We start from the raw sequence: 25,874 nt of genomic DNA on the forward strand, positions 1-25,874 counted from the left end.
ATCAAGTTTGTGTTTTTGCCACAATTCTTGAAATTTTTAAATTCGACATTAACATCCAGTGCTAATGTGGCATCATGTTAAGATCTATCACGTTGAGTTAACTGAAAAGATAATAATGTCATGCCTCCTTTTTTTTGATTATTATTTTCTTCCAATACAGATATTTCGTCCCATTAAAGGTATAAAAGTAATACAAAACCTTCACTTCTTCCAACAAAATTGTTGTTGTTGTTGGTCAAAACCATTCATAATTAAAATTGGTGGCTCACGCTTTTATGCACATTTATTGCAAGGTATATATATATACACGTAAATTTTTGAAAAACTTACATTAAAACACTAAAGCTAACTTAATTTAGTGCAGACATTTTCTTTTCTGTTAACAACTCATGTATTAACTTATAAATTCTACGGTGCCCAGATTCAACACAAAATCACAGCAATTCTTAGCATAGAATACCAAATTCAGCGACAATTCGCGATTTTCTTATTGTATTCATTATAATTTGCTTTAATTCATATTTAAATTCAAATTATTTCGTTTTGGTCAACGAACCTCATGGAGGTGAGAGTTATTTCTCTGCTTAAACTATTTCGATATAAATAATGCAATTCAAATGTTAGTTTTTGCAAATTAAAAACAAATTGGGAGCTATGTACAGAGGATATATAATGGGGTTGGGATTTGGACAACTACATTCCATTTTTTTGTTATTAAAGCTATCACAGTAGTGAACCAGTTTTTGGTTCAAATATTATTTGCAATATAACTAAGAATTACTCTCAGAATATTTTATTAATCCGATGCATGGTGCAGGTATGACCAATATGCCCAAAACTACAGTTGTAAAAATGATATGCTTATATCTATATACATATTTATAGCTATGGTAAAAACCGACAACCTAACCTAATCTAGCCGTTAATTAGTGGGACATTTCAACTACGATTCTACACATGCTTCATGGATGTTGTTATTGTCCCACCAAGTTGTTCTGGATGCGCATATGGAGTCCAGCTTTTGGCACTGTTGCTGCTGTCGCTGCTACCGCTACCTACAACCATATTCACTTGAGAGCTAGAGCTGTTGGCTGAGGCAGGTGAAGAGGCGAAACCGCTGCTGGCAAAACTCACACCCAACTGTTTGAGAATGATAGAAGAAAGCGAACACATTTAATTAACATATTGTTGTTTAAAATTAGATTTATGGAAAATTGATTTCAAACATTCTTTAATATGAATTAATACTAAGCGCGTGCATGAAAAAGAAAACGGGTTTTTTCGCCGCGTTTGCTGTCTGCTCTACCCAGCAACCGAACTTTAATATTAAAAGTTGAAAGAAATCATTTCACAAACACACCCGTAAATTTGGGCATAAAACGCGGGTAAACTAATGACTGCAAATATTCATCAATATCGCAAATCGCAAAATCGGCATCGGGCTTAACCAACGCCCGCCTCAGACACGTTAGACAGCTTGGCGACTGCGACTTTGACTGCGATTTCCTTAAACAGTGTCGACTGTGCATGATTGGACGAACGGGCTGTTATGTCGCTTGCTAATGACATAACTGTGCTAGTACGTTGGTTGTTTGCTTACCTGTTGCTGTTGCTTGTCACTCCCCACTGCCTGTGTCCCACTGCTGTGACTAAGACTGCTCGTGCTTGAACTCACAGCATCATCGAAACAGTCCAAGCAGATATCTTCATCTACGCAGTGCTCAGCTTCCATGCAAGAACTTGACGTGGTGGAGTTGCGACTTAAAGTCACAGTATCGCTATCGTTGCCCTCGTCACTGCTTTCTGAGCCCGAGAGAGCGGGCTCCAGTTCCAATGCGTATGAGGATTGTCGCCGCTCCTGGTAGGCCAACTCGCCATCGATTCCACGTATGATAACATGTTTCTTGTTAGACTGCGTGTCATCCAATAACTTTAGTTCGCAAGGACTGTAAGCCTGATTGCTACTATTGGCGCTTGGGCTGCCAGTCAGATTTTGCAGGAGATTGGCACGCCCATATTTGCCATCGGATATGTTGGCTGCTTGACGCGCGTAGCTGGACATATGCAGAGTGGCGCGTGTAATGGCATAGACGAGCAATACGACGCCTAGGGTTAGAGCACCCCAAAAGCCCAACGGATTTACCAGAGGCAGAAGATTTAAATAAAAGTTAAAGCGCGTATCCAGCGACTCAGGCAGATTAGGCATCATCTGAATGGCAGAATATAAAAATACATTCAAGTTAAATATATGGAAATATTTCAAATATACATACATAATATTTTTTGAAAACCATAGAAAAAATTAAACTAACATCATTTGCGGTTGTATTTTCCAAAAGTGAAACTACCACAGAGCGTGATGCAAATACTATTTACATAGATACAAAGTTTTAATATGACCCCAAAAGGGTTTTGCATTTTGCAGTTAATTCCAAAAACGAGAAATTTTACTTGGGCATATTTATTTTTATATTTATTAAATTATTCTCAAGTTTTTACAGAAACACTAAAATATTTGTTTTCTGCGAAAACGTAGTTTATTATATCCTTACCCAAGGGGTATACAGGTATACTGTTAAAAGGAGGAGGCTTGTATTTATGCATATTTTGGACGAAAAAGTATAAAGGCTAGAATAACAAATATCAATTTTTTTTGAGTGGGTATGTAAGACTTTTGCCCACCCGACTTTATCATCCCATTCTTGTTCAAAAATGTATCTAAATTGTATGAGCATCAATATAAATATTACAAACTTACTACAATAAACACTGTGATCTTTGTCACTTCTAATCATGCCAGACATTTGTATGTGCATTTACTATATAAAAGTTCTCTTTGAAATTTATATGAATATAAGTTTTTTATTAGACAGTTGACCTTTTGTTCAATAGGTTTATGAAACTGATCAATATAATAGAAATTTTATTAGAGGCATCTTTGGAATGCACCAACGATATTTGCATATGCCGCTTAAGTGAGATAAAATTTATATCCAATATACAAACGTAAGTACTTACAATTTCGAACCATAACATTGGCGCAGTCAAGTGGCTAAACTTAGACACACGGGGAAAGCTATGAAGATCCTTGAAATGCATGTTGATTTGCACTTTAACAGAGAGTGATAGTGGCAGACCGGATTCCTAAAAATGGAAGATTGTAATTATATTATGAAACGCTCGATAAAATACTTTTTTTCACAATTGATGGTGTTGTTGCTGCTTCAATGGCGACTTTGGGATTTCCGACACAAGTACGACACCATTTTAGCTGTACTTGGCCTAATTCACAAAATTGCGCTTAAATATAGGCCTGGGTATTGCTGGTTGCGACAACGACGAGTTGTTGTCCTTAGTAATCCATAGACTTTTCGCGTATTTCACATTGCATTCTGTTGTTGAACATTAAGTTCATTGCATTTTTTTTTATTTTGTGCGAAACCGGTAGTACTTGGCGGAATTGCTGTTGATATTGACTGATTGATCGATTAAGCATATGGCTGGCAATTAGAGGTTTGATTTGATAAAAATGCTTTTAATTGTTCAGCAGTTACGTCAATTGGGCGAGCTAGTTTTGTAATTTATGTTTTCCATTGGGCTTTGGAACTACATATTAAGTTACCTTGCTTGACCCTATATATCTAAGTCTCTAAATCTGAAAATGTTCCTAGGACAAGTAAGCGCGTATTAAAAATCAATAGCTGACTAAGGCCTATAATCATCAATGACCTCTTGAATTAAAGTAATATACGGAATAATCTCCATCTAAAGTTCAGTGGGAAATTAATCCCAATCAAGAACATTTTGAAAATATTTTTAGTTCATAGTGCAATATATATAATAACTAGTTTGTGACCTCAATAGAGATCTAGCAAAGGGGAGACTTTAATCAAAGCACTTTAAACTTTCATTTCTTTAATTTTTGAGACATTTTAATTAGTTACTAAGTGTACAGGAAATAGTTATTACTTGCAATTGTTGTTTAAATGAACTTTGATTTCCGGTTATATATTTTGTGGCATTATCGTGACTACAAGTTTTTACGGTTAACTTAATTAGCCGGAAATATAAATATAAAAACTAAATTGACACCCAATAGCTGCTTGGCAATTGCTTTCACGCGATTGGAGGTTTCTAAGAAGCAGCGTTTGCTGAAACCCCTAAAACAATAAAAACAACAACGGCAACAACAACAGTTGCATGCCTCACTCATATATTGTAGTTAATTATAATATTTATATGCATTATTAATGCGAAATTGCGTACATTTTTGTTGGCTAAACGTTTTTTTTAGTGATGACTGACATATTGAAAGTCGCCGCTATTAATGTAGAATCAGCGACAACAAACAAAAACCGCAACATTCTCGTACATACAAACTCTTATATAGGCAAGGTCACGCGCTCACTTACCGGTTGTATGACAAATGCTGATGAATGCTTTTCAGGATCTGGCTGCATGCCTGTAATATTCTCTTGAAGTCCCACATCGCCGTTCATAAAGTGAGGGAAGCTCAGCGATATGGGGAAGCCGTAGTAGCAATCTGTGACGTCAATAAGGCCAACACTCTGGCAATCACCTGTAAATGTGTATGTAGAGTAAAGAAATATCATTAAAAAGTTGCCATTCAATGACTCAACAGATTTAAAAGTGCAATTTAAAAAGTGGAAAAGTTCCAACGCAGTGCAAAATGACATGTCATTATGAGTTTGTAGCTACTGTTCTTAACAAGCAAACGCCCTCTTTTGCAATGAATTGATCATACATATGTATGTATCCATATATAGGAGTTTATATATATGTACGTACATAGATCAAAGTATTTTTGTCAGCTGTCTTTAACGGTCGCGTGTCGATCGAAGCATTTTAAAAGAATGCCTTAAATTACTGGAAAAATTTACAAGCGACTTGCGTCATGAATTTAAATGACGGAATTTTTTGATTCGCATATGTAGCGCCTAACTACAGTCAAATATTTTAAAGATTACAGACGCAAAAAACAAATTCCTTGATGCGAAAAGCATTTCCAAATTTTGTTAGCTGTTTATAGATAACTCTTTTTCATTTATTAATACATACATATATTTATCTATATATAAAATCAAAGCTTATTATATTTTCATATATTATGATTTATGTTTCTTGCTGTCTTTTTATTCGGAGATAAATTAAATAAATTATTTAAAATATTTATTTGTTATTATTGTGATGTGCTACTTACCATTGCGACAAAAGCATTTGTTTGCCTCATTGATGGCACCATTATCAAAGGCGTTTTCCTCAAAAACATAGTTATATCCTTTAAGGCTGCCGAATGTTTTCTCCTCACCTACACGATACTATAAACAACAAGAGCAACAAATTAAGAAAATCTCTCTCTATTTTCACATTTGTTTCAAAATACTTACCAAATTAATCGGTCTGCACATGCTCTTTCTGAAGAACTTGACCGTTTCATTGGGCTTTATGAAGCTCTTGAACTTGGTGCCATCCGATGCATACTCAATGTTGCTACAGTGCTCCCCACCCGGCCATTGGGGCAGATTGGTTTTACCCCGATATGTGGCATATAGACCAGATATGGCCGGATTTGGCACACCTGTGTAGAAGGTTTCAAAGTCCGTGGAGAAATCGTACATGCGGTCGATAAGGCCCACTTTTTCAAAGTAAATCCAATTTGGCAAAAGTGTGTTTCCCAGAGTGGCCAGGGCGGTGGAAAATCCAAACATGAACTCCTTGGCAGTCATGCGCACAATTGGTTGCGACTTGGTGGTAATGAAAAGCGTGTTCAACCCCAATTTCGTAAAGTATGGCCGATCTGCCATCAAATGCGATATGGCCTGCAATGGTAGAGTTCACAATGTCAAGTTAATACTGGGATGGGGGATAGCGTGCGGCATGTGCAGCTCAACAGCTTGTTATGGCCGACTATTACAGTCAATAAATATAGCATCTAATTAATAGTAATAGTGCATTTCCTGTTCTCCGATGCCATAATATGAGCAACTAGCTAACTGATTGAATGGCTGACTGACTGATGCATGTTTTATTCATTGTTTTGGAAAAAGCAATAATTACATATATCAATGGAGTTACAAGCCAGCAAATTGATCCGTTTCGTCTTAATACTTTTCCTATATTGGCTTATTCTTTCATTAAACTTTCAGAATTTAGGATGATCTACAGGTGAAAATATATATTTCACTTGCATTTCAATTAAAACATACATTAATAAATTTAAATAGCTTTAAAGAAGTAGTTATTATTGTTGCGGAATACTTTAAAATTTTAATAACTTATAAGTTAAGCGAAACGAAAATTATAAAATTCCATTTTAATGTGCAAATTGAAGGAAATCTTGTGAAATTAAGCCTATATCCCACGTGATATTTCGAGTTGGCCTCGGAATGCCAACTTAAAGTAGATAAATGGCTTTAAGCAATTGAATGTTTACTGCAAAATGCAAATTTTAAATGCATTTAATTGAAATATCATAAAGTTAACAATTAGTTACATTTTCAAAGTTGAAAACAACTATACAGTTTAACTATTTAACACTATCAATTGCACAGCTTTTCAAGCTTTCAAACGCAAAACATTCATTAATCGGTGAAAATTGCATGCGACAATAACAAACACGCCTACTGCACCAACGAATATAGTTAATATTATTAATTACATGTAAATAAATAAATAACACAGAAATAAATGACGCTTTCTCGCCTATTGGCTAACTTGGCTAGCTAGCGCCATAAATAACGCAAAAGTGTGCCCGGATGCCTATGACTATTACTACATATAACTGACATTTCAATGCTTACCTCAACTTCACTTACTCCTTACTCTCACCACACTATACTCTTTTTTTATTGTTTGCAAATTAATTGTTGCCCATTTAGTTAAACATGTTGGCAATTTTTAACGCTACTTTAGTTGCCTTTTTATTGTTGCTGCTTGCCTCTCTACCTTTCTACCGTATGGCTGTCTGTATGTTTGTTTGGCTGTTTGTTCGTAAGTATTCGCCTTTGTTGTTGTTGATATTGTTGTTGTTGCCGCGTAATGTGTAACGTTTATTGACCTAAACGTGCTCGTCCGATTCGCTTATTTGTTTGTTTATCACAGTTAAAATATTATATGTATTTTCGTGTGCCATGTGCACGGCACGCGATTTCCACTGCTTATTGTTGTTGTTACTGCTTGGGCGGTAAGCATTTCGAAGAGCTACAACAAATTTACATAAGTGGGCGCCGTGACAGCGACTGTCATACTCGCCTTGCAATTGTTAATTGATTGCACATTAGTTTTATACATATACTCGTACAAGTATGTATAAATGTATATTAGTCAATACAGAATAACAACGACTATATGTATGAAGAAAGCGAACTCACCAGCATGGCAATGTTCAGCATGACAACTTCATCGTCCTCGCGACGGCCTTCGGATAAATGTTCCTGCCAGACCAATGGATGACTTGGAGTGGTAGACATTGTGTTATTCTCATTGAAGGTGATGTTCTCATGCGTCATTATCTCTCTGCGCAAGGAATCAACATTATAATTCTTATATCCAAGTACATACAAGTATGTATTTTTACACTTCAATATTACTTACTTGTACACGTAAGGACCCACTTGCTCCACTTTCATCTTTTCACGGCCCGCTAGGAACGCTGGCGCGTTGGTGATGTTAAATAAGTAGATTTTAATATACAAATCGACTGGAGGCTTGGCCCAGAGATTAAAGATTTCACCATTTTCGGCCATTATCAATTTCTGTAAAATAATATAATTAAGACCATATGCTTAGCTATGCTAGATTCATAAATATTTTGTTGCTTGGAAGATTTGAGGCAAATTTTTTGGTTCAAACGATATGTTCCTCTTCATGATACTCTATAGTATATAGATTTATTTAAATATGTTGTTTGGAGAACAAAATTACCAACAATTTGAATATCTTCACTATATTTTTGTTGATTAAGGGATGTAAGGTAAGAACAATAATAATTTAGATTAGTGCTTTCATTTTGAAGATTTGGCCTTAAAGAAGTCCGACATATGTATTTGGTTTAAAAGTTGGTGACTGCAAATTTCAGTCAAAGATGTGCAAAATGCTTGTCCCATAAACGACAGCACTTTTGATTTGTCAGCCGTACATACGTGCCTGCCCAACAAAATTGGTTGCATGGCCCTTGAGAGAAACCATTTGGACATATGACTAAAGGCTAAGGACGGCCGTAAAACTGCTATGGGACACACTTACCCAATTGAATATTAAATCGTAGGGTTGAAATATTTTAACCAGTACCGCTGTTGTTATAGCCAAAAATCCAATGGCCAAAAGCAAAAAAGCACCTGCAAATGATAAAGAGATGAACAAAAGTATTATTTAAATGCGTTGGCTACATACAAATAACTTCATTAAGTTCATTAAAACACAATTAATTATGCAAAAAAAAGCACGTGTTGCCAAATTTTAATTTGAAGAGCTATTTTGTTTTTAGTTTTGGGTGGAACTGTCTTGTCGACGCGTATTAAAGTACACTGGCCAAGTAGTATAATCTGATAGATCAGCGACAGCAACACCTGCTGCGAGCTAGTTTTTAATTTAATTCGGGCGCGGTTTGCCGACAGATTTGAATTAATGTTGGACTCTGGTAAGACCCTGAATAATACTTAATTGGGTTGGGGGGTGGGTAGGGCTTTGACAATTGCCGCCTGCACAGCTCACATACACTCAAGAAAATATTTATTACTTGAGGCAGGAACTACGACTACACAGGTTACCCCTGACCCCATGTTCAGTATGTACGTACATATGTATGTATGTGGAAGTTCATACTACATATAGTATGTACGAATGTAGGTATAGTATGCTAGGTCCATAGGTAGTATATAGTTGATTTGTTTTCAACATATCATAAAATAATGTCGCGTATATTCGCATTTTTATGACATATAAGTCACGAAGCCGGTATATCGCCACCACCCGTCTAAATGCGTGCATATAAATGTCTTCATTAAAACAACAAAAACATCGGTCAGATCAGCGACGACGTCAACAGCATGTATATGTGTAAATATACTTATATAGGTACATAGGTACATTGCCGTGGTCTCCAATCAAGGTAACTCGTTTTTCCCGTTGCTGACCAAGTTGCATTGGTCAAGAACTTGCTGCTCGGCCTCTATTGTTTGGCAGTGAAATGCAAAAATCTCAAATGTGATCGCACGGTCAATGCGTGCTCGGGCACGTGCATGTGCAACGCATGTGCCTGGGATGGGTCCGAGAGTGGTGCTTCAACCTTAGCCCAAGTTCGGGTTCGGACTGGAACTGGTTTTAAAGCTGGGCTATATGGTATCAATAATGATCAGCACTCATTTGTATATATACTATACATATGTGTGTAAGTATATGTTGGCTGATTTTTATTGCCTACATATTTGCTTTTGTTAGGAACTTTTGCTTTTCTTTGCAAAATGCAATGGTAACACAGAGTGTATTCGATATAAAGAGCTTTTGGACGCAAAACCTGTTGATTTTTCAGAATGATAGTCGATTTCTTAAGTAAATGTAGGCACTTGAATTCCTAGTCACGGTTTCAACTTATACTTGCTAAAATTAATTGGCTGTCATATCTGATTCGTAACTACAGGATTGAGCTTGTTCACAATGCAATAATAATAATAATAGGGCATGAAATTAGCTCTTTGTTGACCACTTGGCTTTGACTTTGAGCTTGTTCTGTTGGATCCTGCTGTGTTTTTATGTAACCAGTTCTCAGGGGTTTTTCCTTTTGCCGTAGCAGCATTTTTATAATTCCTTCTTCTTCGTCACGGCTTTTAATAGAACATACGTGTAATGTAACGATTTAATTCTTTGCTTTTTGTACCCATATGTGTGAATGTACTTTAAAATGCCTATAAATATGTGTGTGAAGGTATTTATGGCCCTAATGGGGTAACTATTTATAAAAACCGCAAATGATGCAAGTGCAACCGCAAATATGTTTATACTTATTTGAAAATGTAAGTATCTGGCAAACCTATTAGTTATCACTTGCACATATTAAACTGATGGGCTTACATATCAGCTGCTGTCGATTACGCAACTGATGATAGTGCCGCAACTTCTCTAAAGAGAAGCGACGTGTGTAAAAAGACCCAATAAAGTCCTTCAACGACCGACGACGCAAGCGACGCCTCATGACGGCCATATTTTTATTTGCCTTAAATACTAATTAAACAGCACTTTAATCCTTGATTAAATCTTGGTTTGCTCCGCGCGTGGCACATCGACGACTCTTTCAGTGACTACTGACAGAGTCGATTGTTTGCGAACACACGGGAAGCGCTACTTTCATTTAAGCCCCGCTAAAAAATTAGTGGGCTATTTAATATTCAAACAACGCGTCAAATATATTTTTTAAATTCATTTGAAATTGATTTTGATGCATGAACTGAGCAAATGCGAATTTGAAAATAAAGAACAGTTGAAAGCGGAATAGACAAAACAAAAATATCACGTTGGTTGCAGCGTCAACAGCGATGTCGTAGCGGACAGCTTGCTATATATTTAAATATGATATCTTAATTGTTTGAATGGCCAAAAAAATTCGATTTCTGCTTTGTGTGCAAATCGCGACAATTCAAATTCTAAACAAGTGGAAAAGCTGAAGTCAGGAGCCCCGACATTGAAATACTCTGTATCTATGTGTAGAGAATTAACAACATTAAAAAATAGAAAAACATTAACCAAAATTATAATAACAAGAAGATTTATCATGCTGATCAAAAATATATATACTTTGTGGGGGCTGCCACGCCTCCTTGTGGTTGTTACATTTTTTAGTTCGCACAAACCTTATGTAATTTTGTATCTTTCAGGTACAGAGAATATAAAATAAAACCTAACACAATTCGTAACCTTTAGGTAGAGAGTATAAAAACTACACACACGCTCGCCGATTGTTCATGCAAATTATGCTGTGAGCGTTAGAGATGCTTTTGTTGTTGCGATCAGTGTGGCGCTTTTGTCTATCCATTAATTGTTTTGTTTGTGTTTGGAACGAACGCAGTCCCAAAATGTTTTTTAGCCATTACTTTGTGACTCGGGCAAGCAATTTTATACGTACATACATTCCTGAGCATGAATATGTGTGTGTGTGCTTATGAATGTATGGCACGTGTGCGCCACCCGCATTGGTGGTGGTGTTATCCATTCTAAGCGTGAGAATTTCATTGGCACGCGGGGCACGCGGCCCACGCTTATGTTGTTTGAAAGCCCACCGGTAGCAGCGGCAAAAACCACAACAACATAAAAACAAGAATGATAGTAACAGCAAATTGGTAAGCAAATTAAGATATGTTCGTGCCTTAAGTCTTTTGTTTTGAGAACAAGCAGAAGCTACTGCTTTTCAATTGATCGCTCCATAACCGTTGATTGCTTGTTTATGACGTCAATAGTTCCGATTGTGAAACAATGGGGGACTTAAATTCGATCTTAAAGCAATTTTAATTTATGTTTAGTTGATACCTTAAGTTGTCGAATCAACTTGCATTTAACAGTTATTTTCAAGTACTGCAACTGGCTTCGAATTTGACTCAAATATTATTGTGTGCAAACTAAAAATGATTTGGGTCCAGGCGGCTTAAATTCTACATAATATGTAGCTCGCTGTGTGGCAGTTTATATCATATTCCACGAAAGTATAAATGGACTACTTGTGAATTTCTAACAACTACACTCAAACTGGTAGCCGAGCTCGAAATTCCAATGAATCATAATGGTGAGTATTCACAAATAATAAAAAGTGCTGTTTGTTGGCGAACGCATAATTTGGGAATATTATACATTCAAAACAGGTCCAAAGCACGACAATTCTTTGATGAAAGTAATGGGCTGAACTCGAATTTTCACAATTTAAATATATAGTAAGTATATCTCACTTGAGCAGCTATTGAAAGCTTTGAAGTTATTTTTATAAATGTCAAGCTTGGTTATTTTTTATTTTGGCAATAATTCGGATTATTGAATTGAATGAAATTACTCTCGTAATTTTTTCGAAAATTCAATTAGGAAATGCTAAAATTTGTTAAGGGTTATTTAATAAGCATTTAATAATAATGTAATTGGTTGCCATTAGCCAGTTTGATAAACTGGATTTGATGACACTATAGTATAATAGCATAACAAGTGATGAGCTTAAGGAGTGGGATCAAAATGGACTTTCAATTCCAATTTTATTAAAACAAAAGAAACTTTTTATTGAAAATTTTTATATTATGAACCAAAAGCTATAATCTCTACAACTTTATAAGCGGCACTTAAGTCCAAGCTGAAAAAAAAAATTGAAAATTTCAACATTTCTAAGGCATGTGTCTTCAGCATTGCGAAGTAACCACGTAACCTCTTAAATTAATCTCATCAGAGTGATTCCATTTGCCCGCCTTTTCATCATCGTTCGTATGCTTTTCTGACTCTGACATCGCATCCAAACTTGGAACTGCTAAACAGCAGTTGTCTATAGTCGAAATACACTCGATCGACCAAGTATGTACTTATATGAATCACTTTCATATTCCACAACATTACTATTTTGTATGCTCGGCATGATTTGGCAACTTTTTCAGAAGCTGCCCGCGCCATCTGAGGGGAACTATCCAGCAATAGAAGGCAAGGGAGGGCAACGGTATTTTCTGAACCCATGGTTTGCTGCCTAGAGTAAACAAAGCTCGTGTAAATTGATTACGCGCTTGCTTCAATCGGACAGCGGTCTGAACAATTAAGCGGTAGAGGCAGACGATGGACTTGGGCATAATATTGCAACATGTCGCTGAATAGTGGCAGCTGTAGCAACAACTTGCCGCCTAACTTACTGACTGACTGGCCGACTGACCAATTGGCTGAACTGGCAATATTTGCAAGCAAACATTTTTAATGAGTTTTATTTGATTTTTTTACCGACGCCAAAAAGAAAATTTGCCACTTGTCAGCCAATAAAGAAGATAGGAAAGCTGCCGCCCATTTTCTGTTTGGTTTTGTTGTTGTTGTTGTTGTTGTTGTTGTGGCCGAATGTTGCAAGCACTAGCAATAGCTTTAACAGCCGGCTTCGCATTGCTAAAACGAACAAAATTTGCGTTTACGCCACCCATCCGCCCAATTAGCCACCATCGCAACCTATTATCAAGAAAATGTTAAGCTAGAATTTGTTGTTCAAAAGCAATGGGAATCAAGAAATTATGCCTTAAACTTGTTTTAGCACTTAAGCCAATAACCAACCAACTCTGCTCTTGGCTAACAAAAGACCAAGTCTCGTTTACAATAATAAGCGGACTGCCACCTCGATCTTTTGTTCCCTTCAGACAGCAACCCATCTCAGAGTCTCCTATTTGGAAACCATTGTCTTCTAGTTCAAGTTTAGTCGCGTTGATCTGTGCCAATCAATATGTAGAATGAATGCTGTGGACGTTGTGCTTCTACAAAATTTGATGATTGTTGTTCATTTATTTTGGAGGCATCTGCGCTGTTTTTAAACTTTGGCCCGCTTTTTTGCATAAGTAAGTTTTTTTTTGCGAATCAACGCGGCGTCAATCCTGTTTGACCATGAAGAGGCACTTTTTATTATTTATTTAGCCACAAATTTTTGTGATACCTCAGGCCACTTTGGCGAGCAATTTATACGACCAGAGCGACTAAGCGAAACTTGTTTGCCGGCCCAACCCGCCCCTAATGAATAATAACAAAGCGAAAGATAATAAAAAAAAACAGGCGATCGATTCGGCTCTCGTATGTATGTGTTTTGAGTTCACAATTCCATTAATTTTTAAAAATATTTTGGCACTATAAGTTATAGATTTCTCGCATGTCTGAGAAATATTGCACTATATAAATAGAAAATGTCAAATAGCAAAACATGCGGAACGATCCCATCTTGCTCTAAATAAATGGAATCTGCCGCTGTTGCAACAATTTTGTTTTTTCTGTGTGTATAGAATTCAAATCGGAATCCAAAGCACATAAACAATTTATGATCACATCAGTGAATTTGAGTAAATAAAGAATTTCATATTGAGGTAATTTAAATTATCTAATAAGAATGGGTAATACTTGTAGGAACGCATCAGTCGGGCCATCCAACGAGAAGACTGTGTGCCCAGTCAGATTATAAATAATTATTCAAAAATTAAATTAACATTCAAATGCATAGAAAAGATTAACTTTCAAACGTATCTGTTTTATGACAGCCATACAACTTAATCTACCGATTTAACGTTAGAGTAATTTTAAGTGAGAACAATTAATTACTGAATATCTATGCAAGCAAATTTATCCTCTTACAAATTCTTCCTCATGTATATTAAAGATTGTAGATAGATGGCAGACCTTAAAGATTCATTACATTTATCGTTCAATAAAGAAGTCACCCAAATACCACAATTTCCACATTAGTATTTTTTTGTTCAGAGCTCAAATCTACGTATTTAACATTCAGTTATTTCCCATATTAACACATTAACTGTTTATCTTCACAGTAAATCCCCAATTAGGGGCCCATCTTAACAAACAATCCGGGTTGCTTAAACTTGTACTACCTAAATTAAAATTACAATATTTGATTATTTATGTGAAAAAGAAAGTAAGAAAGAATAATCAAACAAATGTGCCAGCCTATCCCCTACCTAAATATGTATATAATATGATATATAAATATATTTAGTCAATAATATACGCAACAATTTATATTTCTAGAATTGCCTCATAATGATTTGGTATTTACTGCTTATATAAGGAAGTACTTGAGTCGGCTAATTGTAGTTTGCTTTGTTGCTAGCTTGCATAAACTCTTCCAATACATTTAATTTAATTTTTTTTGTGCGCATTGTATATTGTATTTTGATTATTGGTAGATGTGCCAAAACGTAAATAAATAAACAAAAATGCCAAAACACATGTGCGCTAGCCATAACTCGTATTTATAAGTCTACGCGTGTGTACATTTATGGAGCAGTTTAAAAACGTTAGGTTTTTGAGAAGTATGCGAATTTCGTGTTGTTCTTGACTTTTTTAATTGTTGCCAGAGAAATTTGCGCGACATATAATTCGTCTATTGCATAATGCATGTGGGGGGCAGCTTGAAAGTTGGTCATGAAAGTAAGGCAGATGGCAATGTCTGAAAGGTCACAGCACTGAGCGTGCAGCACGCTGAACTCTGAGCACGAGCATAAACCATACCATGTATACAAACCGGGTATTGTTGCTGCAGATTTGCTGTTGCAATGGTTTTGAAAAGCTCTGGCTCTGGGCTTCGGTCATGTCTCATGTTGCCTGCTAGCAGCAGAAATAACAACTTGCCTTGTGTTAGCCTGCTCGATAATATAGTCAAGTTCAGGGTCGTCTCGCGTTACATTACCACAAATGCGGTGAGCAAAACGCGCGCGTTCCAGGTGCGTTTTTAGTTACTTTGATTTAATGATTAGTTTTAAATATTTTTGTATATGTATGCACATAACATCATGGCACACCATCGACGTTTCGAGAAGACTTTAATCTTAACTGTGTCAGTGTCAAATTGTCGCTGGCCAAAACAAAAACGTAAAGTGCTATGCTAAACAGTGGCGACGGCTTTTTGGTAATTCTTTGTTGTTGCTGTTTTTTTGTTCCGCATAACACGCGTTTTAAAACGCTTCAATATTTTTATAATTAATGCCACCGAAAAGAAGGCAAAAATACAAGAAACACAAAAATAAATAAAACCGCAAATGTTGACAAACGAGATTGATTCGAAATTTCGAGAAACACGCGGCACTTTGAACATTTTTCATGAATTATCCTGCCATTTCACCATCCTTAGTTTTCCTACTTACGTGTGGGAACGCGTGCATGTCGCTTGCTGTGTCGCTCATTGAAAAAGGTGCCCAATATTCCCATGGGATGCATCGAACGGTTAGCTTTAAGGCTCTTTCGGCGCTGTGCGGCTGTTTCAGGACACAATTGTGTTGGCATCTGCATCTGCGCCGGCACACCCGCTTCAGCTGGCAACTGTTTCAATGTTGACTGGGCCTCCTCATCGCTTATACAGACCGCGCTATAGCGTCGTGAAAACATTCTGCTAAAGTCCTTCATTCTTTTTCTGTTTTTGTTGTTCTTTTAGTTGCAATTGTCACTTTGAATGTCCACTTGTAATTAAGACATATAATGAAAATTCAAATTTCGGCACTTGCTGTTTTAAGAGTATTTAGTTTCTAGTTTACTTTGCGTTTTCTTTGATAAATCACAATATTTTTTATTTTACACTTATGGATGGGCACTGAAAAACTTGCTGTCGCTTTTGCTGCTCGAATCCTTGCGCAAATCTCACATGAACTTTGCTTCTGCTTAAAATCTATATTAAGGCTCTCTATATCGGTTGGCTAAGCGCGAATACGTCCGTTCGCTAGCATCGCTCACTGATGAATGAAAACCCGGACATGTGGCGAGTAGACAGGTAAGATACGGTTTTAGTTTCAGTTTAGTACGATCGTGCAGCTTATCGACTGCTGCGTCTGAGACTGAGTCCGAGACGGGCCCAAACTGGCAGAGCAGCAATCAGAGCGTCGACAGTGACGGCGGCACCGGCACTGGCAGCAGTAGTGGCAGCGGCAGCGACAGCGACGACAATTTCGACGAGAGCGTATCTATAAGATACTTGTTGTACGTATACGTTAGGGTCTTGTCGCTTTTGCCTTTGCATATGTGTGCATACGTGTGTGTATTCGCCAGCTTTAATGATACGTTACGTTTAGCTTACGCATTCGCTAACGTGACGCAAAGGCTCAGCTGTTATCGCTTACAGCTGAACTTTGTTTTGGCCGGTTGTGGCTGCATGTTTGTATGAATGTATGTACTATATGTACACACAGCTACCTATGTATGTATATACGCATATGCGTGTATGTGTAGGTGTGTAGTTGGCCAGCCTATGATTTTTAGATCCCAAATTCTTAAACCTGTTTTGGTATGCTATTTTCTACGTTGTCTTTTGGGGAAATACCAGCGGTAAGATAGCGCCCCCAGCCCATTACTCATACTTCGCTTGGTCACACACACACACACACACATACTTATAGTATATGTATGTATTTATGTATGCACGTGTTGGCAGTTATATACTTTTGTACATATGTGTGCAGAGGTACAACATTTAACATTTAACAAATGTTGGAATAACAAGCATCGTTCGTCGGACGACTAAATACGCAATTTAAATCAAGTTTATTGTTTTTTGGAAACAAACGATGTAAATTTTTACGCATATTGTTGTCGTCATTGTTATTGTTTTTGTTGCTGTTGCTGATGTTATGATTGTCATTGTTGTCTGCCGCACTCTTATTTTTTCCGTGCTATACCTTGCTATGACGCGTTTTTATATCTTATTGTTGTTAATTTGAAACGTTTTTTTGGCTGCCTAATAAAAACCCAATCACCTTCAATTTTGCATGCAAGCGTCAAACCAAAAAGCTAGTCAAAATCAACTTTTTGTTGCTGGTTTTGGCATCTCTCTTTATCAAACAGCGTTTAAACTTTTTGTTTTTGTCAGATTTTTAATTCATTTTTTCAGTATTCAATTCATTTTGGCTTAGAAATTTCGCGAACTAACAGCTGCCGCAATCTTTCAACACAAAATGATTGGCTTGCACTACTCAAACAAATTGGCCAAAAACGTGCGCGCCTTTTCGCATTTTCAGCTTAGCATTGCGTTGAAGTGGACTTGTTAGGTTTGTACAAACCGACTATTATTGAATTGGGACGCCCATTATCAAACAAGTGTGTGAGTGGCTTTTTAAGCTATTGATTAAATACGAAAATTAAGCTTATATTGATTACTTAGAAATTGTTACCGATACTGTAATTGCAGTGTATTTTGTTCAAAAGATTGGGCAGAGGCTTGTATAAGATGCACAGGAAAACTGCTGACGTATGTGAAATTAAATATTTGAAAATGTAAATTTTTAAATGATTCAAAGAGGTTGTTGGCCCGGACAAAGTTCATTCAACTACCTATAAAATATGACGACATATATGACAATTTCAAAGCTACATTTATATGTTTGAATTTAAGTATTAAATTAATATCAAGTTTCATATTGTTTAAAAATAGAAAAACTCTACTCAAACAATCTTAATACCATTTGTACAAATAACTAGTTACGAACTGTTTTTCATAGTACTCTCGACTGCAAGAAGCTTTTTCGTTCTTTTTGAATTTGATTTGTTTTTGAACAGGGACTCAAGTACTTAATTTTATTCTTATTTATACTACTTATTTATCTTATTTAATCAGTTTATATGTCGCATGAACGCGATCTGTATAAGTAGCTTATCAACATGCCGTTATTATGGACAGTGCATAATGTCATAAGCTTAGAATGTTAACAAATAGTACTAACATATTATGAAAATATTGTGTCATTGAACTTGATACAGAGTATACGTATAGAAGAGTATTGATAATATTAGTTAACTTTTCATTTTCCAAACAATTATTGAAATGTGTATGTCTGTGCTTTTCATGTTGAGGCGAATATATAAAATCAATTTCCGCGTTGACATTTCAGTTTTGCTGGTGTTGTTATTGGTCGTGCCTTCTGCAGCTGTCGGTTTGACTCATAGAAACCAAAAGCAACGAACAGACAAAATTGTTAGGTATTTTATTTCGATTTTTCAATAGTAATCTGGTTCAAGAGATGGATGTCAGGCATTGTGCGTCGAAGCAGTTGACCTTACCGTAGACTATTGAACCTACCGACAAGAAAAAAGCTACAAGTCTTTAACAAACATTTAAACGATGTGTTTTTGTGGCTGGGCCCCCAGCGCGGGTGTCGCACAGGTCAGCTTTTTTTGTGTGTATTGGACAGCTTTTAGCTTTTTATACTCTCAAGATTGTCAATGCTACTTATTGCAGTCAATATTTAACAAAATCTTCCATTTATCACAAAATTTTCTGATCGCACATTTAACTAATATTAGTTTGCGGAACAACTAACATCGAATAATGCATAAGGACATTCGGGGATCATCACTAGGATTTATTGATTTATAAATGAATTGAAATTCGTACATGCCTCCTAAAAGTAATTAAGTTTCAATATCCTGAAATTTATTAGCCAAGTTGATCTTGGAGCGCGAAACGTGTAAGTGTAATTGTTTGTGCAATTTCTACAATTGCATTACCATTTCCTAGAATCTTTACAAATTGGCGCAATTTGCGGAGAGCAATATGCAATCATTAGTACAGAGAAAATTGAAAATAAAATATGTTATTGATATGAGGTGGCGTTAATTGGCATGCCAGTCGAAGCTTCGGCTAACATGCGCATTAAACGGACACAAGGTGCTGTTGTTTTAGTTGTTGCTGTCATAGTAGCAGCAAAGGCATAGTTCAAATGGACTGGCACTTTGTTGGCTAATTCGCACATTTTAATCGCCTTCTGTATCTGATTTCAATTTGATTAACTATTAATTACCCACAATACCACAATATTAGATATTAGACAAATGCAATAGCATCTGCATCAGCCTTAGAATTAGAATTAGCATCAGCATCAGAGATACCTACTAGTATAAGTATGTGGCCCAGGGTCAGATGTCATTACTGATCATTTGCAATTAAGTTCCAGAAAAATGAGCAACTTGCCATTAGATTGGCTTACGTGACGTAATTCCGCCCTAGAATGAAACTAGAAATGGGAATGGTACAAATGGCGAAAGCTCATGTTTTATTAATTGCACAGGTAGACAGACTTTGCCACATATAGTATTTATTTTCTGTATGTAGTTGCTCGTATAGTAAAAAAGCATTTGGAGCTCGACCAAAAAATTAACATTAGATTCGGGCATACAAATAGACAGAGTTCATTTGGCGGTGTTAAGCAGCGAAGTGCAATTTAAATTGGGGCATAGAACGCCCGTAAAAATATACGGGACAGGAGAAGAAATCAAGGTGCGTTTTATTTTTTACTTAATAAACCAGAATAATAGCAATAGTGACAAACTACAACCACAAGTATATATAGCTGCCTGCTGTAAAAGAAATGGTCATGATAGGTTATATGAATAGAAAAATATTAGGAGTTTACGAATATCCCGACTTTGAGGCTTAATCGTCTATCATAATAAAGGTAAATTATATTTCCGGTATTTTTGACTAACGTGGGAGTGCCGTGGTTTTGTGCATGCAATAAATCAGTGCGTAACTGTACTAGGAATAATAAAACATTTATAGATGTCAATTATTTTATGTGTTTCAACAGACGAGTCTTCCCTACATTGTACAATGTCGATTACTTGATTAGTTCAATGAGTCAGCTCGTTTTTTTAGTAATTAAAAATAGTACATATATATGTATTATATGTCTATTAACTTATATTGGAACTTGTTTACATGGATTTGTTGATTTGATTGATGATGATAGCCATATGCATACGTATATACATACATGCATACACGCCTCCCCATCGAACCCGTGAAAAATCTGTTAAAAAGCTACATTTAAGATCAACTTTAACCTTCACAGCTTTTGTGGGCTTGTCATATTCTGGCATGCACATTTTTAAGTAGTTTTCCAAAATACATAGGTGGCACTTCTAGTTTGAAGCACACTTCATGTGCCCTGTGACCCTGCACAGTTACTACACACACATACACGGGCTGTTAATATAACTCGAACAAAGTAAGCTCCGGAACTACGCCATAGCCACCATTTGTCTCGCAGCAATTACCAATTAACATTGTTTCTGTAGTGATTTGATTTCTTAAAGTGAACAGCACTGCCGAGCTGTAGCAGCGATGTCGCCGCACTTTTAATTGCCCCCTGCGACTATACTGATTTTGTTTTTATTACAAGTACATACCTATTATTTAATACTCCTCGTACCTGCTGCTGTGGATAGTTGCCTTTACAATTGGTTCCGGTTCACGCATCTTAGAAACTGCAATATGATATTTGCAAGTATATGTAACATTCCATAAAAAGCCGAGAAATATATGGAAATGGAGATAGAGCTTAGATGGGTTGATAAGAAACTTTCAGTCCAACAAAAGCCGCGTCATTTCTTGGAAACTCAACACCCTGAATTTTCAATCAATAGCATAGCAATGAATCAGATTATTTGTGGAGTTTACAATATTATAAAGAGTAGTTCTTAGCTCGCTATTCTTTATTGAATCGACCAAGCTGTACCACATTTCATAGTAGAGATTTTATCGTTTCATTAGTCACAATTTTTAAGAAGATCTTCAATAATATTTAAAACGTTGCGAAAGAAATATTTTAGGGAAGTTTTCCGGCTTTATTCATTGCCATCTAAGATTAGCTTGGCTCTGAATAGTCTGCAGATAACAAGGCACTCGGTGATGATGGTTTACAATCTAATGAAATTAATAAAAAAAAAATTGCCTTTCAAAATTTGTGAAATTTTCCATCTAAATATTTAAAATAAATCATTTAAGCAAAAAATCATTCTTACAGCCAATTTAAAAGGTGAAGGAACAAGCTTAGCTAACAGGCATTTAGATTATTCGCTGTCAAATGTATCTTTCATAGTATATGTCCAAATTGACAAATTAATTAATGACAAGCGTGATATACTCTCTTAAAAACAAAGTTACCCCTAAGTTATGGCGTTGCATATCTGTAATAAAGTAATATTTTTACCATATTTAAAGCAATATTATATTGAATTCGTTAAAATTATCTTTGTAAATATGTTCACAGAGCTAAGCCCTATTCAAAAAATAATGCACAAAAAAAAGCAGTCCGCTTTATAATTTGAAAAGCACTAGCTATTGGGTAGCGTATTAGAACGTCGAGATATGGAGGAGAGTATCATTTCCTCTTATTTGCTTCTTTATTGGCTAAAAAAAAAGGTTTATTTATAAAATTATTGCACAGTCATGCCGGTATGAAAGAATTCTGACGAAAACAACAACGATAAAATGTTAAATGCCTTACGTTTTTCTGATATCGCTACTCATCTTGCTTTTTTATATTCAAGAATATTGAAGTAAACCCAAATAAAAATTGAAATTTGAAGAAACTCGTTACTCGTGTTATACTCTGTATGATAAGATTTGTACTCATATTTCATTTTAGTTGTTCTAGGTATATGTATTTAAAAGCAGAAGGGCCATACACGTATGTATTTACTTGTCATCGTTCTACCACTATCTGTCAGGTTTAAAGCAATGCCCATTAGGATATACATATATTTGCCTTTCAAATTCAGTCGGAGAATAAGACGGAATATCCTAAACTAAGAAAGATAATTTGGTACAACTAGAGGCGAGGCAACAGGATAGCCTAAAGTAAGAAAGATAATTTAGTACAACTAGAAGCGTAACTGGATGTCGTTTAATGTATTTAACAGATATAATTTAATATGTCTCTATTAAAAATTGTATATAACGAAATTGGAGAAAATATATATTTAAATATACATAACTGGATTGTTGGGCCGACTAGTTACGGAATAATTTTGAATAGAGCATTTTACATTCGTTCGCTCCAAATTATGTATAATATTATAATACATTTAGTAGCTTGTTTTGAGAAATTAGTATTAAGTCGAGAAGCAGTTCTTTAATATTTAGAATCCTTTCTTAGAGATCGTTCACACGTACATATACATACATATGTATATTATTATTAATTTGTGCTTTATATATTTATCGTTCTTAATATGATTAACGCTTTTTAGCAATGAATCCGATGGATGTGGGCCTTTAAAATTCCTATCGATGCCTGTCGCTTCGATAAGAGTTCCTTTTCTTGTAGATAATAGCAAAATGTAATGCCTCGTAATGTATTTTCATACCCACAATATGAGAAAACAATTACGCATTTCAATAGTCCATATTTCAAAGGCGCTTTGTTTGTGTTGATTCCGGGACAACAATCATGAACATGCACAAAATTATCAACAAGTCTTTTTTTCTCACCATCTGCTCAAAAAACAAGCTTCTGGTTCTTTGAATGTTGATTGCTGTGCTAGCATTCATTAAGAATGAAATTCATAAATTCGTGTTATTTCGACGCAAATTCGAATAGGTCTGGGACGGCTACAGGCGTTGCTACAAATAATCAAAGTGTTACTGGCAATCAAATTGTACACAGCATCTGAATGTTGAGGAGAGAGACCCATTTCCATTTAACTGAACCAGTCCAGATTTGACAGATTTGTATGTACTGGTGTGTATGTATGTATTAGGCGATTGGACCTTGTAACACTTTTCTGATTTTGTTCATGAATAAAACAAAATAAATGTATGTATGTAGATACCTTTTCGAACATACCGCACGGCATGTACCGCAAGTCTGTTATTGCTTGGTAATATCAACGTTTATTCATATATACAGGTGGTGCGTACTTGTTTTTTGTTTGTTTGTTTTTTTTACTACAAACACAAATCACTACAAGTTCAAGCTCAAAAACCCGCTACATAAAAACATACTTACATACATATGTATGTACGTAAGTATGTACATCAAGTATGAAGTTCAAGGGGCTTACAATTTCAACAATCAAATCAGTTATAGACACAATGAAAATATTTTATACAAACCGTATAACTTACACGCTTTTAAAAGCTCGTAAACAAGCATAACCACTTATTAATATAAAACATAGTAATTATGCCAGCCCACAATATTAAAATCACAAAACATAATGAAGACATTTAGCTTTATGGTATCAGAAAATTAACCATAAACTTGTTATAATTATAAAGCGTCGTTAGCTCGATCAGTAAGACATTTCACAATTTATTTTGAACATAAATTGAGATGGTTTGTAAAAACAAACGATTAAAAACCCAAATAAATATTAAATTACATTTCATATTTACATATTATACGTGTATACGGGCTACACCTATATGTACACCCAAATGGAAAGATTATTTGTCTACTCTTTGGTGTTATGGGCTTACACTTCCTAGGTCTTTGTAAAACTAACGCATTAAAAATCGTATAGTATGTGTACAGGCATATGTAAGCTTGAATCACAATGTTTTTACATACCTTTTCAATTTCATTCTTAATTATATATACACATATAAATAAGTTTTCGATGAATACGTACTTTTTTAGATTTTTTTTTTTTGTATTCCTACAGCTCAAAACTGACTGCCAAAGCATTATACAACAACAAAAAACAACATACATCATGTAAGTAGCTCTATAGATTACAAGAGATCAATGTACTGATTGGGATCGGGATCTGTAAGCTGCACGTGCTAGTGGTAGTCATATAATCAATCAAAAAGCATATTTTTACACATTTTTGCTTGCAGTTTTTATGCAATAGGACGTTTGATTATTTTTCAATAATAGCAAGACCAATTAAATACATTATTACTAAAATACCTAACATGATTACTTTCGTATCTGTACATGTATGTACATACAAGTTCATCTGTACTTGTGTATATACTTAATTTATTTCCGCTACAAATATTAATATCTGAGATTTTGGAGATTTTTATGTTTTTTACAATCAAATGAACCAAATATGTACATACGTATGTAATTCTTGTTCGAATATCTTACTGCAGTCAAAATTACAATAAGCGCTCAAAAATCGATCTTAATAAGAAGCACTTGTGTTTAGTAATACTCACATTTTGGTACCATTAGCATTTTGTGTATATGTGTATATGAATAAATTCGTTATTAATTATAATTACTGTATTATTTTCCCACGCCTTTACTGCTAGTTTTTTATTCAGTATTTAAAGTTTTTTCATGCACTTTAGCACTCTCCCTCGCAATTTTGTTAACTTATGTATCCATAAAGTGAAAATCAATCAAAACGTTCATGCTCCGATTAAATTTGATGAGCGGACGAACAGATGGTGGTTCTGTGGCTTGCAAAAATCAAATAAAATTATTTCCTGAACATTTGCAATAAGAATCAATAAGAACAACTGAAATCTGTATGCAAGCATATACAGTATATGTATGTATATATATGTATAGCCCATGTGCTTTTTTAAGATGCGCCGCGATCTTTTTGAGCGAGAATGGGCCTTATCAAAATAGGAAAAGCTGAGAGCCGATGATAGACAGCCACACAGACAGACAGAATGTCAGGCTGATAAGCCAGCACTGTAATTCGCAGAGTGGACAATAAACATCCAGAGTGTGTTTAGAAATGTTTGCTAAAAATCGCTTAACTAAGACCATAACTATTGTTTCAACCCACAGGCCCCCACCCACAGTCCATTGGTACTCCATCAGTTTCATTTATTTTGGAGCACTTCAACTGGGTCAATTGCGTAGTGGCATTAATCAGCTTACTGCACTTTTAAAGGCTATTTGCTTCTTGTTTTTGTCATGCTGTGGCTTATTTTTCTGATAGCGGCTCGTCTTACTCGAAATCGGACCGAACAGACAATTAACGACAAATTAGCTTGAGCCGTGAACTCGTTTCGATTGATTCCCTATGCATCGTCGTCACAGTTTTATGTCTATTCATTATTTATATACCACAATCTATAAATTATTGCACGCACTGACGATTGTTTCTTTTTTTCTAAGCTTTTCAAGCTTCGATTTTGTACGCCAAACACAACCGACTAACTTGGGGTGCGCGGGTGCACAAAATGTAGCCTAAGAATTGTTTATATCAAAATAAAATATCAGGCAATAAAGTCGTTGAACGACGGCGGCAGCAGCAGCTTAGAGAAACAAAAGAAAATAAATGGTAGGCACCAGCACCAGAGGGTGTTGCGATAGCTCGGACCGAAAGAGAGGTCCAGAGCACTAGTCGGTAACTGTAAAAATTTGTATGCCGCGTATTTCTGCGGGAGCGACAAGAATTTGTACATATCC

At 35.7% G+C, this 25,874-nt stretch overlaps 1 protein-coding gene across 2 annotated transcripts; it reads right to left on the reverse strand.

The window, feature by feature from the left end:
• Nucleotides 1-265: 265 nt before the first annotated feature.
• On the reverse strand, nt 266-24,695 carry LOC115626303 (scavenger receptor class B member 1). 2 transcript variants are annotated; one of them, XM_030521633.1, is made up of 10 exons: nt 24,662-24,695; nt 8,266-8,357; nt 7,615-7,775; nt 7,392-7,536; nt 5,409-5,840; nt 5,222-5,339; nt 4,413-4,579; nt 3,019-3,144; nt 1,601-2,209; nt 266-1,140 (listed from the first exon to the last, which is right to left on the reverse strand). In XM_030521633.1, exons 1-10 carry the CDS (start codon nt 24,678-24,680, stop codon nt 952-954), a joined length of 2,058 nt encoding a protein of 685 aa, XP_030377493.1. In that variant the 5' UTR covers nt 24,681-24,695; the 3' UTR covers nt 266-951. The 2 variants fall into 2 exon arrangements, with proteins under 2 accessions (XP_030377493.1, XP_030377492.1); XM_030521632.1 differs by lacking the exon at nt 24,662-24,695 and adding an exon at nt 15,870-16,452.
• Between the last annotated feature and the right edge of the window lie 1,179 nt (nt 24,696-25,874).

Source organism: Scaptodrosophila lebanonensis, unplaced genomic scaffold, assembly GCF_003285725.1.
Source record: "Scaptodrosophila lebanonensis strain 11010-0011.00,11010-0021.00 unplaced genomic scaffold, SlebRS2 tig00000085-arrow-pilon, whole genome shotgun sequence".
Taxonomy (NCBI): domain Eukaryota; kingdom Metazoa; phylum Arthropoda; class Insecta; order Diptera; family Drosophilidae; genus Scaptodrosophila; species Scaptodrosophila lebanonensis.